Source organism: Diadema antillarum, unplaced genomic scaffold, assembly GCF_040938485.1.
Source record: "Diadema antillarum isolate AM-2024a unplaced genomic scaffold, OU_Dant_1.0 seq00000783_RagTag, whole genome shotgun sequence".
NCBI classification, from domain to species: domain Eukaryota; kingdom Metazoa; phylum Echinodermata; class Echinoidea; order Diadematoida; family Diadematidae; genus Diadema; species Diadema antillarum.
The window spans coordinates 1,855,801-1,872,278 of NW_027271671.1; the positions used below are offsets into that span (position 1 = coordinate 1,855,801).

The window sequence follows — 16,478 nt, forward strand, 5'->3', positions numbered from 1 at the left end:
CTCATCAAATAATTGCCCCATCATACTTTATACTTGGACCAAGTTTGGTAAAATTCCAGTCAATATTACTCAAGTTATCGCGTAAACGAAAGCGGACGGACAACCCGAAAACATAATGCCTCCGGCACCACTTCGTGGCGGAGGCATAAAAATGAAATTCTAAGATTTGACCTTGACCTTTGACCTTGAACACATGCATTCCAAGAGTTGACAGCCACAACTTTGTTCACTCATACATACATATGCCAAATTTCAATTGGATACCTACAATAGTTTTTAAATTACGCCGTCCACAAAATTGATAACGGACAGATGAACGGACAAACGGAAGGACAACCCGAAAACATATTATCTCCAGCGACACTTTGTGGTGGAGACATCAAGATATCGCATGTAAATGGTACATGAGCCAGGAAAGGGATATATAAAAAGTTTGATGGGTGGATGCAGTAAAGCCCCAGAACTCTACATTTGAACACCTCACAACTCTTCTGTGGTTTGTTCACCGAATATCATTAATATCATTTCTGGTAGAAACAACTACAACTACTCTTCCCTTAAAGGCACTCAATCGTGGCAAGTGGTTTGTGCGGCACTGAGAAGAACGCAACATGCTGCCTCCCCCATTCTGTATCAAATGTAGTGACCCCGAATGAGAATAGCTCTGGCTCAATGGGTCAGCGAACAAAACGCTAGGCTACAAGAGAGCTCTCTGTGCTAATCTCCTAACCCAAAATGGCTGTCCGAGCGAGCCACGAGAGCTTCCGAATGGACGCACACTCTCAGTGCGCATGCGCATGAAGAGAGGCCAAAAGAGCCACGCGTCTTCTGGCCTCTCTCCTCCAATCACCGCAGCTTGCGTTGACAATATTTGTGTATGATGCGTATACACACACACGCACACACACACACGTGTCTCAGTGGCAGCATTGTCCCACACGTTTATGGATATAGCACCGAGTCTGGCATTGCGCAATTGCATGCACAAACTTCGGTCGTTCGGAGTTTACGTACCATTAGGGATGGCGATCGGCTGCCTTTAAAGTTACTACTACTTTGGTAACAATCCTAACAAAGTACAATGTGAAGGCAGAGCTACACACCAACCCATTTTTTCTACTGGTCTGACTCTTCCATCGGACTAGTAGGTACCCAGTTTTTTCCACTTTATACCGGTCCATTCCTGAAATGTTACTGGTCCAACAATGAATTTTACTGTTCAGGGACCATCGGAGCAGTGCCAGTGTGCAGCGCTGGTGCAAGATACGTAATATTATCTTTATTTAGAGATAGGACGTTTGGTGAAAATTTGTTTGCAGGTCAGTGGAAGACCTGCTGGAGGTCTTGACATCAATATTCCAAGTAACATCCATAATGCATGGCTGTGACCAATAAACTGTATCACTCTTCCAGAAAATATGTGTGAACTTCAGAATCTCATAACTTCTTTATTTCAGGTCTGATTTCTTTTAAATTTCTATAGCTTTTCTATCATCAATCATGCTTGTGTTAGACTTTACTCCAATTGTTTGGTCAACTTGCATGTGCAGTGACATTACATTTGAAGCTCTGCTTTACCTTTCTGACTGGTGAGTCTTCATTCTGCTGGCTGGCTTTCTTCTGCTGCCCACTGGATCCTTTTCCACTGGCTGCTGACTCAAGCGGCTTGAAAGGCTTGGGCAAGTAGTCACACTGTGTGAAGTACTTGCCCCACTCCCTGATGTAGGCCTTCAGTAGGGCTGACTCATCCTGATCATGGAGCACCCTCTGTCAAAGATGACATAAAGTAATACTATTAAAACCTACAGAGTAAATGAATTGCAGGACATGTACATGTAGCTGACTAGGATGGCTCACCTTTCTCATGCAAATAACATTACCATAGTCCTTAATAAGAGGAAACAATGGCTGATAACACACATTTTTGGCCAGATTTCAGTTTATGACCGTACATCTGTTACTTCTGACAATTGATCTGTAATCATCTATTTGCTCTTACCCTTTCCACCAAAATGACATCAATGGATATTCTCTGCTATTAAGTAATGGCTATGATGAAATGACCAAACTGCAGTGCTCCTTGACCTTTCCACTAGTACTATTTTGTGCAAAAAAAAATTGTATTTGCTATGTTCCTAAAGCACCATTTTAATGCTGAACATCCAGAGATGAAGTAACAACAACAGATGCCAAACTGACCACAGTTTAATGACTTTTGAAAATTGAATTTTGAAAACAATTATTATGAGTGCATGTACATCTCATGTAGTATACTTAGGCCAGGTACTTATACAATCCACTCAGGAAGGAGAACAATCTAAGGCAAACACCAAGCGATGTCTTGCCCGGATATTGTAATTTGTGATTACAGTGGTTTTTTATGTAAGTTCATTGACTTTATGACCGTTGATCTTGTCTGACAGGCGGCGATGGACATAATCAATATTTGAATCTGACCAGCATCTTTTGGTGATGTACCTGTGGTGTGAGTTTTGTGGTCATGGCTCAAAGCAGTGGAAAGTTAGTGAGAGCACATATGGTGCTTAAATTTGGTTAAGTTCATTGACATGTAACCTTTGACTACTATATGTCAGAACTCACCAATATTCAAATTTGATGTGCATCATTACATGATGTACCTGTGGTATGAATTTGGTGGTCATATTTTCATCTCCAAGCTCTGTGGAAAGTTATTGAAAGTTCACAATACCATGCATACAGTGCTTATTGGGTAAAGTTCATTGACCAATTGACGTTTAACCTTGTCAGAATTCACCAATGTTCAGATTTGACCAATAGCACTTGTTCTGGTTTGTTTTTGCTTTTTTTTTTTTCATTTAGAATACTTTCAGTACTTTGTGAGATCTAATTTCACAAAATGAGAAAGTTCTCCCATAAATAATGTTCACAAGAGTTAGGAGACCCAAGTTCAATAACTTGAAATATTGCAGTACACAAATCAATTTTCTGAAAACAATTTTGGAAAAAAAGAATATCCATACAGAACTTTTCACCTGGCTGAGCAATAACTTTCATTGCTCTGTCCTCTGTGCACTTTGTATAATGGGCATCTTCTTTTGCATGGTAAACAACCATATACAACCATTATAATCCCCTTCATGCATTATCACTGCAAAAATATGAAAGCAGAAATTGAAAACACTGAAAGAAATGTCATTTTTTTTTTTACAATGTCAGTGTCTTCACTACCATCACCTTGTTTGCATTTTTAATATCCTTTTTCTATACAGAAAAATTTGTTGCATAACTACACTGTACACACAAAGGTTATCTTATACTTGCCTGTTTAGACTGCTGCACAAATTCCACAATGTCATGTTTCAGTGCATCGTTGACCTTTTCAGCTCCTTTGTCATCCCACACACATACTGAATACACCTCCCTAAAGTATAAATAAACAGAATACTCACATAGAATGGCTAAACATTAATTGGGCACTGTGAGAAATCTGCAGCAGGACACATACTGTAAAAGTGGAAATTTTCGCGGTGTTCAAATTTTCGCGCATTTCGCGCAACCAGAAACTAGCGCAAAAATAAAAGCACGCGAATATTTTTGCTTGCCATAATGTGCCTGTGCGTGATGTCAAGCGCGAAAAATTAGTCACGCGAAAATATCCACTTTTACAGTAAGCTGTAAAATCAGCCGGAAGGGGGGGGGGGGGGGGGGGGGTGTCCCTGAATCAGTGCAGTATACAATATGTACATACACTGTAGTGTAGTCATGGCTAATAAGCTGTATACTTCCTTAGCTTTTCCATGACAAGAACAATGCAGTACAGTGTAACAGTGTACTTGTACAAAGTTACACACTTCTACATTAATATACACAATTGCATACCAATTTACACAACAGAATTTGGAGCATTTCTCTGTGGGTGAAAAAGAAAAAACTTACAGTACAACTAGGAAGACCTCAGTCACAAGGCTGCAGTCAGGCATGGTCACACACATAATCATGCTTTGACAAAACATGTTTCTGCTATTTCAGGATTTATGTTTGGCCCTGTGTTTGGCTTTGAGCCATTCTTGTCACTCAGTATTTGATATCATTCACAATCCTAAAGGAATCATTCACAACCCTAAAGGAACAGATACCTGGTACCGCAAATCTCACTGACAAATCTGATTATGTTTTTCCCCAACAATCATGACCATTGATGTGAATAAACAGTACTGAACATTAATCAAACTGTTCACAACCATCTTGGAACCTGAAATACAAAAAGCATTTATTAAAATTACTTAAATGCTCAGATGTCTACAATGTATGAAATTTCAATTTTTTGCCCCATCTCACTGAGAAGGTGATCATTGTGATCGCTGAAAAATAGAAAATCATAGCAGAATTGCCTTCCATCTCCCATTTTTGGCCTGCAATGAAATTACACTATGTCTTCTCTATGGTCAATCTGTGCCAAACACAATAGTGCTACAATGATAATATGACACTGCCATCTTCTTGCCACTTTACCAGACCAACAAGATTCACTGTTTCTGTGATCAAAGCAATCACATTGCAATATCTGTATTTAAAGGCCTTGCTACAACAGCGCTTCACGCGGAGCAACTGTTATATGATGTAGGGCTCATGCTACCACTTCAATTGATCAGGGTATAAATTGGGGTTAAGCGGGGTTCCCACTATCACGATTGGTGCCAAGATTGAAATTGTGGTCTTTAATAATCGTGAAGCAATCGTGGTGATCTTATTAGATTGTATCAGATTGTATCAGATCTTGAGGTCAATCGTGGCAATCGCGTTAATCGTAGAAAACTTTTGGACGGTTCAAAAATTTTCTACGATTAACGCTATTAATTTTTGATCGTGATCATCGCATCAGATTGTCTTGGATCATATCAAAACGCAGTAAATCTTATCTGATCATGTTCCTTAATCGCGTTGATCGGTATCAACTTTTTCACTTTCCTTCTGCTTATTTTTTTTCGCACATTTGCCCTTATTTTACTCGCAAATGGTATTGTTTTGTATTCTGCGAGGTTGAATAAGGGAGGGGTGGCACAATGAAATATAAAATAACAACACCACTGAAACATTCACCAGAAGCACAATGTTTCACATACCTCACAAAGTAACTTTGTGACTTTTGAAAAGTGACCATTCTCATGGATGTAAGGTCACTCGTGCATGACTATAAAGATCAGTTATTATTTTTCACATAGAAGTGTAGCAATACCCCTGCAAAATAATTTGCTGAAGACTTTTTTTTTTGGCTAAAAAGTGACATTATAGGGAAGTTACCTTTCTGTTGTGTGTGTATGTTGGTTTTATTAAACACTGTTTATAAATAAAACAATAAATCAAGCCAAACCAACCAAACTTTCAATACCCCATGAGATAACAACATTTTGAAATAATAATGCATATGATACATACTATGCGAATATGAAATCAAACACACAAGCAATGCTATCAGTTCGGCCAACTTTCTTTGAGCGTATATAACACATATTTTGTTAGCATTCAAAAAGATCCCATCCTCTTTTTTAGCTTCTATTCACATTTTCTTCATGCATTTCAAAGGGAGGTGAAAATATTTATTTTGTCTTGATCTTTTTTTCTGGGGAAGATGGGCAATGATCTGATCTTGTATATTCGGGTTTTCTTTTCCTTTTTTTCTTTTTTTCTTTTTTTTTGGGGGGGGGAGGAAGGGTAAGAACGTCGATTCAATAATCTATTAATTTCTTTAGGTTAAATTAGAGAGAGACTATCTGAGGTTGTGGCTGGCCTAGGTGATGCTTTCTCTCTGATGATAACGTAATCGTCATTCGCAATACTGCAAAGGTCACGTCGTCATCATCCTCAACCTGTCAACCCTTGCCATCATCAATGGTTGTGGATAGTAGGCCTTATCACTCTGCAGAAGTTAAGGAAACAATGAAATCCATCGTCAGCCGGACTATAATATTCCCATTCGGGTCCAATCGCAATTTAAATGGGGGTCGCTCTTGATCCCAATCGTGAAAGATATCATATCTTATCTCAATAGCCCGTATTGGTTCACGTTGTTCGTATTGGAACGTATCAGAACGTAGCTGCACCCACCAAATTGGGAATCCCTATCGTAATGATCGTGGTAGATCGGAACCAATCATGGACGCAATCGGGACAATCCTATCGGATCGTATTTGGACGGGAGACCAGATCGTGACAGATCGTATTGTTTGAAATAGACCAATCGTGACCATATCGCACCCAAGCGAACCAACACGTATTGACTCACATAACCTCGTATCAAAACGTGAAATTTCAAGCGAGTTCAACAAAACTTCCATGATCAGTTACGAATGTGCAATCGTGGCGTTGGTAATAGATCGTACGATTGTGGGAACCCCGCTTTAGTGATAGAATTTCTTCAGTCAGATGCAAGTGTCAAACCCAAGTGAATGTGTAGAATATATGGTTTTTAACACCTATTAGAACTTGGCATGGATTTAAACTGATAAGTTCTACCCAGTTGTAGGTCATCCATTAATCATATTAAGAGGGTGAAATTTGAAGAATCGCTGCCTACAAGTACTGTATACGCTGAATATTTTGTGAGGTTTTTATTTTTGAAAATTTTGCGAGTCAGATGCTATTTGCAAAATTGAAGACATGCGAAAATATTGACTCTGATCCCAATGTGAATGTGACACATGCGTGTACACTTCTCCGTTCAGTACAGGACTCCCCGATGCCGAATTTAACCACTTGCGAAATTGTCGGGAGTTCCCGATTCGCAAAAATTTAGACTCGCGAAATATATGGCGAATACAGTAAACGGCAAATTAGAATCGTATCCAGACAAAGAGCTAATCTTATGAATATATTTGCCATTAATGACTGTATCGGATAGCAACGGTAAATGAATGTACCTGGAGAAAGGAATTTTGACCCATGTCTTCGTCTAGTGCACCAACTAATTTCATTCTATACTCAGTTCCTGATCTATTGCATTATAATTATTGTAAAGGTGGAAATTTTCCACTGCAATGTTTCCTCTGCAATGCAATGCCACAACAGCATCAATCCAGAGTTCCTGGGGACATGCAGGAGTTTACAAGTGACGACTGAAGGATAAATTTCTGAAACGTCTCTGCAAATGGATCTCTGAAACAAACAATTATTAATTTCTTCTGCAATACAAGGAATTATTCTTAGAGATTCATAATACATAATAAACTCACACTGTCTATGAGCCTGCTATTGCCAAGTACCGTATGGGCAGCACTGTTAACTTGAACATACTGTTTGAGTGAACTTCATGTGCAATGCTACAACTGAGAGTGAACACATTTACATCACACCACATAAAAAGCAGAGAGATGCCAAGGTCAGATAGCAGCAAGGCGTGATCTAGGAGCAAGGCAACCAAGGGGGTGTTCCCCATCCCATGGTAAGGAGCTCAGTGAATAATTTTCCAACTCAAATTTGATTAGCAATTTCAGCTGATGAACACTATTTCAAATGGTATCCTGTACACTTCTATGGAAGAAAACTGCTACACAAAAGATAGTTTGTGTAGCAGTGGTGTAAAAGTGCATAGCAAATTGCGATGCGATGTGTATATCAGGAAAATTATTCCCTGGAGCTCTTAGCATTTTCTGTAAAACGTGCAATCTGGTGCATGTACTATGAATTTCAACATATTCTCATCAACAAGACACTTCCCATTAATGTGATTTTTTGGTGGTTGTTTATTTGTTTTGGTTGGGGGTTTTTTTGGCGGGGGGAGGGGGTTCAGAGAAAGTGTTCGTGGGCATGAGAAAGTGTTCGTGGGCATGAAATTGCCTAATGTGTGAGACTTGGTAGATCCGCAAAAATACACTATGTAATGATAATTAATGGTTGAGTTTCTGTAGCACATTATAATACACAGAGGGAGAGTACAGATGGCCACAGAGGGAGGGTACGGACGTCCACACGTGGGGAAGGTCTCGACCTACCACACTTTTCAGTGCATGTGTGAGGAAAAGCTGACGGGTTTAATAATGGCCACCAGCCCAATGCCATCCTAAGTATTGTACCAGTATATAGTTCCAAACTACTGGTACAATGTATGTCCTGCTGCCTAACAGTTAATGATTAGGCTGCACAAACAGAGATCTGGAATTGGTTGGGGGAAAAAAAATTGTTGTAGTGTGGGGAATGAAACCTGTAATAGGATTATTGCTCTTGATTTAGTTATCATTCTTAAACATAACCGAGAGTAACGACCTAGCATTTCAGGTAAAATATGTCTTGATAATGCAGGCTGTGAATCCAATTAATCACTGAAAATAACATGTAAACACTTTGTTCCACTGAATGTTGTTACACTACCTTGTACAATGGTGCCCAATTATCTGGTGAGAATATTGTATCTGAAATAGTACATAATGGCTCATACAGCCACCATTGGTAAAAAAAAAACACACACAAAATTTGGATATCAAAGGAGTGAATGTAACCCTTGGCTGACACTAAGGTTCAAATTCACAAAGGTGGTACCATCTTTGTCCATGGTTTAAAGCATGGACAAAGACCGTAGATTTGTATGGGGCGTAAGTGTTGCATGGCCTATTTCATTACGAAAACAGTCATTTCATTGACTAAATGCGTAACGAAATGAACATTTTGTCGATGAAATGACCAAAAGTGACTGATTTTGTAACGAAATAGGCCATGCGACACTTGGTGCCCCATACAAAACTATGGTCGTTGTCCATGGTTTAAACCATGGACAAAGATTGTACCACCTTCATGAATTCCGGCCTAAAAGTTTACTCACCAAAACAAGTCATGCCATTCATCCCTACTGACATTCTCCTGCCTCAGTAGCTTCAGAACAGTAGGCCGCATGCCCTCCCAGCGATCTTCAAACTGGGGCTGGCTCTTATCTTGCTGCAGAGATTACAAATAAAGACACCACTGTAGGGACAAAGTCTGGAAAGAGCCTTTCTTTTATTTACTTTACATCTTTCCACAAATATGACATCAATGATATAACCTTCTTATCCAGTAATGACAATTGGACTATAACAGATACAAAACCTTAAAAATTCATAACTTTTGAATGGATTGTCCAATTTTCCCAAAACCTCACATACCGTGGTATTCTGTTTGAATCCACATGTACAGGGGTGAATTCCCCTTTAACTAATACTCTACTTGACCAAAAGATCGGTCAGTATCTTGTCGCCGGGGATATGTTCTGCTAAGAATACGTCTGGCTTCACGGAATCCCCTCCCATACAGACTGAAGGCTGTCCTCCTAGCTCCTGTAAGGCTGCTGTGCCTGCTGTCGCGCGCGGACCAAATGTTACCATAACCCCATTTTCTGACTATTTTTAATACTGATCTACAAGCCACCTTTCTCAAAAACTAATTTGTAAAAGTCTCATTTTCCATAATTATTTCTTCAAGAGAGCTGATTTACTGTCCAAAATAATTACATCTTATTGCTAGAAAAAATTATAAAAATCTATTATCATTACTGTCATCAATGTAAAATACTTCACCAAACAATTATATAATAGTACACCCCGGAGTGAACTTGCATTAGGAACGCTACTATTTATTGCTAAAATTTGGTCACTATGATAGCAGTGTGTAACTGGGAACAAGGTGGAACTACAGGGTGCCATAACCTAGGACATAGCGGTTCCCTAGTTTACAGTATGCTAAATCATAAACAGCGTTTTGCAGCAAAATCATTATATCGGCCCCACCGCAGTACATGTGCATCGATGCGTTAGCAACCAAGGTTATGTTAGGGTTAGGCTTGGGCTTAGGTTAGGGTTGTATTTATGGTTCAGTTAGTCAAGAGACACAATATTGTGGAAGAAGGCCCCACCGCTGTGCTTATGTCCCATATTTGTGGGTAAACTCAGTCTCTTGTCGACTAAAAGATCAGTCTGTATCTGATCGTCTGGGATATGTTTCACAGAATCCCCTCCAATACAGAGGAGAGCCGATAAAGTCACAGAGACTCCTCCGGACAGACACATTTTTTTGTCTAAGCCCCTTGTAATGGGATCGTATAGGGGACGAATTTACCCGTTTTGCCAAGTTTACCCACACAGATACGGTAAATTTACTGCTGAATGCCACAGTGCCAGTGGAGCTGAATTCACAAGTATTCAACAGGACAGCTAGCTGCTGCAGTATTACACAGATAGATGGTGGGGCCTATTTCACTAAGTAAATTTATGCCCACATTGCTTTCCACTGTAAAAAAAGGTCACAAAGGTTGGGCTGCATTAGAAAATCATCTCCAGGGTGAAAATTTAGTTACCGGTACTTTGTTTCCTAAAAATGGATCAGGTCGCAACACTTGCGTAAGCCTACAGTGACAGGGCGTGCGTACAAACCTCAAGATCTAACACAGTTACTGTATAAGTGGATATTATTTTTACCGCAAGTAGGCCCTAATTTTTCATGCTCAGCTGGGTACAAAGAGTTTCGCTGGTTTTTAATTCGGCGAAAGCAAGACAGAACTACTGGAGTGAAACATATGCCAAGCAAAAATATCTGCATGCTTTTATTTTCGCCCAAGTTTCTGGTTGCATGTGCATGAAATGCGCGAAAATTTCAACATCGCGAAAAATTTCCACTCACACAGTCAGTAGCTTGGACCATGGCTAAAAAGTGGTTTACGGTATGGTACTTCAACTAGGGAGTAGGGGGTTCTAACGTTAGTATAATGTTTGCTTCTTGACCATTAACGTTCAGTCCGGGAAACCCGCTCATGAGGACCGCTCCCGCGTACGAGGACTGCCTCGCCTCATGAGGTTCGCCCCCACGCCTCATGAGGACCGCCCCCATGCCTCATGAGGCCCGGGGGCGGTCCTCATGAGGCGGGGCAGTCCTCGTACGCGGGAGCGGTCCTCATGAGCGGGTTTCCCGGACTGACGTTAGCATTATTGTGATACCACGATATCTATGATCTAGCTTGCCACAATCAGGCACAAAAACAATCTTTTATCTAGGTAGATCTATACTAGATTTAGAGCAATCTAGAACTAGAACCTATATCGTTTCTAGACTATTTACTGCTAACGTTAATTTACCTGACCTGTCTGTAGGCTAGGTGACCTAAACCAAGGCCACGAATGAACAATTCACTAGGACTCTAAAGGTCTAGTATTCTATTAACAGCTCGTATTACATGGTTCCAAATGACAGAAAATGTACATCAGACTTGGGAGTACTCTCTCTCTCTCTCACCCTCTCTCACAAGATTCTAATTTGGCTACATCACGTTACATTTGGACGTTTTGGCACCTTTGTTGCCTATGTATGGCGTAGACCATTCACTAACGCACTAACCTACCTACACGTTTACGCTAGTCTCAGCAACGAGCTTCTGGAACCAGATTCAGATCTTTTATGTCTGTAATAACAATTAAGAGGTAGGCCTACGACGTCAAAAAAAAAAAATTCAACGACCAGCGAGCTTTATATCCTTGCAGTAATCATTTCAAGACAAGCCAATTACAAGGTTCTGTTCACATCCCTCACTTACTTTGAGCATTGAGCTTCCACTACCACCGCCGGGTTTACTTCCTACGGTCGCCATTTTACTGTGCATAAGTTGACCTTTTTTACTCTCCAGGAAAAACAAACCAAAAGGAATACTAGTACTGAGTACAGTACACACCGACCGGCAGTGGTAGTCTCACCAGTCTTATATCACTGCACTGCACCCCAGTGCCGTATCACAGAACCGGCAAAGATCGTACACAGCTCAATGAGTGGTACGCATGCATTTTGTTTGGTTCTCGCAATGCAATGACGGGCAAGCCCAAGTGGCTACAATTGTTGTTTTCTTTTTTCTGCTTTTGTGTTGTTGTTGGTTTTTTTTTTTTTTTTTCGTGGCACGTTGCCTTGCGTTTTACAATCAATGATTAAACCTTACCTGCGTTGTACATGTACTTATATATTATACTTTCAGCAGTTCGACTGCCATACATGGGTTGGGGAGAGTATACTTATGTGGGGCGAAGTGGGACAAAAGCTGTGATTTGATGAATTTTCTCGTGTAACTTTTCTGATATTCAGAATGGGGCACTCATGTCTCGGACCCAAAGCTTAAAGACTACTGATGCTAGGCCGCATGTCCCTGGGTTGTTAGTGTCTTCTGTGAAAATTATCGATTCAAAAAAAAAGGGGGGAGGGGGGCTTCTGAACGGGGTGAATTGGGCCACCCCCTGGGAGAAAATATGGGACAATAATGGTTGGGGTAAAGTGGGACCAACGTACGTACAGTAACTAGGCTAGAAAATATTACAAGCATATATATATATATATATATATATATATATATATATAATATATATATATATACATGTGTGTGTGTGTGTGTGTGCGCGTGTGTGTATGTGCGAATATAATTACACATGAAGAGTTTTATCGCAAAACGTGATATCGATTATGGTCCATCAGAGAAAATTACAATTAAAACGCCTGAAATCTAAAGATTAGTGTGATGGTGTATATAACTGTGGATACTAAGGGAGAAGTGAGACAGTGATGTCCCATTTTACCCCAGCACCTCGCCTCCCCCCCCCCCCCCAAAAAAAAAAGTCAGTATGGCGGTGTAGGCTCTATACGTCACTATTGATATGAGCGCATATTTTTATAAAATCTTTTAGTGGAAAGGAACTCATATAAGGCTTTCATATAAGCGTGCTAGGTGCTTGCTAATGATGAATAGCAATGAGTTTTTGCTTTTTTAAGCACTTCACAGTGGATGCAAAGAAAAAAAACCTACAAAGAAGTGTGAAAATATAAATCAAAATTAAACTTTCCAGCAGTGTTGTTGCATCTATAGCTGTTACCATGTTCTTGTATTATAGGGTACATATACTCTGATAATATATAATATAATATAATTATATATCAATAATATTTATTGTCACAGGGGGCTTTCCTCTGAATGTGGGGAACGAAAGTCCTCCCTGCGACTGGGATCTTTTCTATCCAGTAAAAGGTTGACTTCCTCAAAATGCAGCAGATTGTTAACAGACCATTAATTCAATCAACTCTTTCGACTTGCGCAACTCATGTGCCTCGAAATAAGTAGCCAATCACACAGTATATTCTTACAATATAACAATCCATTATATTTATGATACTGGTTTCAAAGCTGTGATGGTTTACAATAATAGCATAGAACAAACTTGAATACAGATTTCCAATTTGACTTGATCTTGAGCTTGGTTGCTCCAGGCTGTCGACAATGCCCTGCCTGAAGTAGCGGGTCGTCTCCCCTTTCTGGGCGTTTCGTTGGCTTCCCAACTTCGGTCCTTGTCGGAACCCCAAGCTTTTGGTCCTCTCTGGAACCCTAAACTGTGGCTCTCTCTGGAACCCTAAACACATGTTAATTCAATAACATAATACCTTCCTTATAATTTGTGGTCTTTTGTTATTCCTGATTCTAATACATCTTTAACAAAACACATTTATAATTCCATCCTGTTTACCACAGATAATTTTCATACTAATGTTTCACAATGTATATATAATTATCTTTCAACATTGAATACGAGATGGTTAATCAGCCCATTAATTCTAAGCGTTGTTCTGGGTCTTTATTTCTTCCACAATAGTTGTATTTAATGTAATGCAGTTAAAATTCGGTTTGACACACAAACTTTACACAAACAATACTATATCGGGAATTACATAAAAACTTACAAGGCATAAAACAACTTTCAATAAGATGGTCATGTACTTACAACAGTTGTTGGTGTTTAAACTCGAATCCTCCTAAATTCTCTTCCGGACGGTCAGGCTGTCCAAGCCAAAATGCACCAATCCAGAGCTACCAAGTCTCACGCATTCTGCGTGAGACTCAAGCATTTAGGGGCAATCTCACGATCTCACGCATGACACCCATTTTTCTCACGCATCGGGCCAAGTCTGCAACTTGGGCCTATAATAATGAGTATAGCTCAAAAGATTAAAGTGATAGTTGCAAATGAAGGTATATTTCCCTTTTGTCTTTCAAAATAAGTAAAAAATAGTCACTTAAGTATGCACCTGATCGCACCATTAAGAGCTAAAAATTGAAAAAGCTCCCTGCCGTGGGAGGCCACAGGGGGGAAAAAACCCCTCCCACACCCTCGCTCGCGCGCACATTCGCATGCCGAGATGCCGAGTCATGAAAATCTCACTCATAAATTTTTTTTTGAACTTGGCATCCCTGCCAATCCCTGAATCACACTGATTCCAATTAACACTCTGCTACTCTCTAACTTCGCAATCTCGAAGTAACGTAGCCTCGTCCTGAGTGTTCCGCAAATTTATGGCATCTGAATTTTGTGCCTAAACATTGCATATTTTGTTGGACCATAGGTCTCCATGTAAAATAAATTAAATTAAGTGACTTCCTAGAAAGTTTTTACAAAAGTCCTTCCCCCATTTCCTATTGGCTTGAGTTTTCTGACTGTCAAAACTTTCTTGAGTATCTCATTTTGCATTGGTCAAGCCTCCGCTTGACGTCATCACATCATGTCCACGGAAACCAGGATTTCTTTGAAATGGTCCTGCTTTGACACAGCTATAATATAGAAGCTTGTGTTTAACGTCGTGAATGACGTCCACATTCCAGATAGTATGAGGCATACTATCAGGAAACCCTTTCCTCGTATTTTGACGTCACATGGGGTCTACTCATCCTAAGAACATTTAATACCAAATCACTGTCTTTACTTTCATCGTGCATCGCAAAAATCTCCTTATTTAATCATGTTGATGCAGGCTTTTTTTCTAAAGTTGCACTTCTTTTCTAGCCATTATAATAACATCGATTTCTTACATGGTCTACATGATGAACATTGATAAAATGAGACAAATTATTACGTGACAAAATACGTCATATTATGACATTTATAAAGCACAAAACATATAAACATAGGCCCGGCATATTCTTCTGCGCTGCAAAAGCTTCTGATGTGCTTGATGATAATGAACGGTTAAATGAAAATATGTGTTTTGAGTCGTGATTTGAGACTGCTACAGTTGGGATTTCCTGACTTCTGTTAAATGGTAGATCATTGCAGAGTTTTGGAGCTGCACAGGCAAATGCTCTGTCTCCCATGCAGTGTTACTTTAATTTACGTGTTGGAATTTGTAAGAGCCTTGAAACTGAGCAAATTTGTATATGAGTATGTCTATGAGATTAAACTTGGATGGCTAGTAACTGATCAGTGGGAATCAGTGGGAATGCTGGGGATAATTGTTACAATTCTTGTGGGATTCATAATATATATCTATTGTGTGAAAATCATTTGCTTCAGAACGGTCTCATATTCAAGTAATGTGCAGTTTAATGCCCCATCACTGTACAGGCATGCTAAACTATGAGACCATTCTGAAGCAAACAACTTTCACACAACAATATAATGTACTCTTAAATGAATCCCACAAGGATTGGAACAATCATCCCCCAACATTCCCACTGATTCCCACTGATCAGTCGCTAGCCATCCTCTTTAAGTACTAATGATTCAGATATGTAACTGGGGGCTTGACCGATGAGTGACTTATATACAATCAACAAAATCTTAAACAATATTCGTTTACGAATTAGACCGGGGGCCCAGAGCATTTATTCAGCTGAAAAGGGTCACACTTTTTGATGGTCTCATCATATAAGGATGTGGCCAAGGGTCAATAAAATGAATTGCTGGCAAGTCACATCCTGTACCGTAAGCCTAGGGACCACAAAAAGAGACCCCGAAAAATGGATTTATTCAGCCGAAGGGGGTCACGGACAAAAGTTGGTGGATATTGTTCCTTTGGGTGTACTTATCATGAACACAGCAATGCCAGCTATTTTTATCCTGTACGGGGCCCCAGACAGTAGCCCCAAAGGGCCCCACAAATGGTGTTATTCAGCTGAAAAGGGTCACGGCTAATTTCTTTTGCAATGGAAGTAGTTCCCATCAGAGATATCCAAAACACCAATGCCAGCTATTTTATCCTGTACGGGGCCCCAGACAGTAGCCCCAAAGGGCCCCAACCCCATAGGCCCTACGTACAAACACACACAAACATTGATTTTATTCAGTTAAAAAGAGCCACGGCTAATTTCTTTAAGCAATGGAAGGAGTACCAATCAGAGATACCCAAAACACCAAAGCTAGCTATTTCATCCTGCACGGGGCCCCCAGACAGTAGCCCCAAAGTGCCCCACCCCCTATAAGTCCTACGTACAAACACACACACACGTTGACTTTATTCAGCTGATAAGAGCAACGGCTAACTTCATTTGCAATGGAAGTAGTACCCGTCAGAGATATACAAAACACCAAAGCCAGCTATTTTATCCTGTACGGGGCCCCAGACAGCAGCCCCAAAGTGCCCCCCGCTATACACATACTCACACAATAGTTTCAGTCAGCTGTAAAGGGTCACGGCTTATTTCTTTTGCAATGGAAGTAGTACCCATCAGAGAAATCCAAAAT

General features: G+C 40.1%; 1 protein-coding gene across 1 annotated transcript in view; it reads right to left on the reverse strand.

The window, feature by feature from the left end:
• The window catches only part of LOC139739119 (cullin-5-like), a 57,561-nt gene extending 45,951 nt beyond the window's left edge, over positions 1 to 11,610 (reverse strand). Inside the window, exons 1-4 of the mRNA XM_071649738.1 lie at positions 11,531 to 11,610; positions 8,795 to 8,907; positions 3,304 to 3,403; positions 1,579 to 1,767 (exon numbers count right to left, since the gene is read on the reverse strand). Of these exons, the coding sequence (XP_071505839.1) occupies positions 1,579 to 1,767; positions 3,304 to 3,403; positions 8,795 to 8,907; positions 11,531 to 11,596 (468 nt within the window). The 5' untranslated portion in view covers positions 11,597 to 11,610. The remainder of the gene's footprint in view (positions 1 to 1,578; positions 1,768 to 3,303; positions 3,404 to 8,794; positions 8,908 to 11,530) is intronic.
• Between the last annotated feature and the right edge of the window lie 4,868 nt (positions 11,611 to 16,478).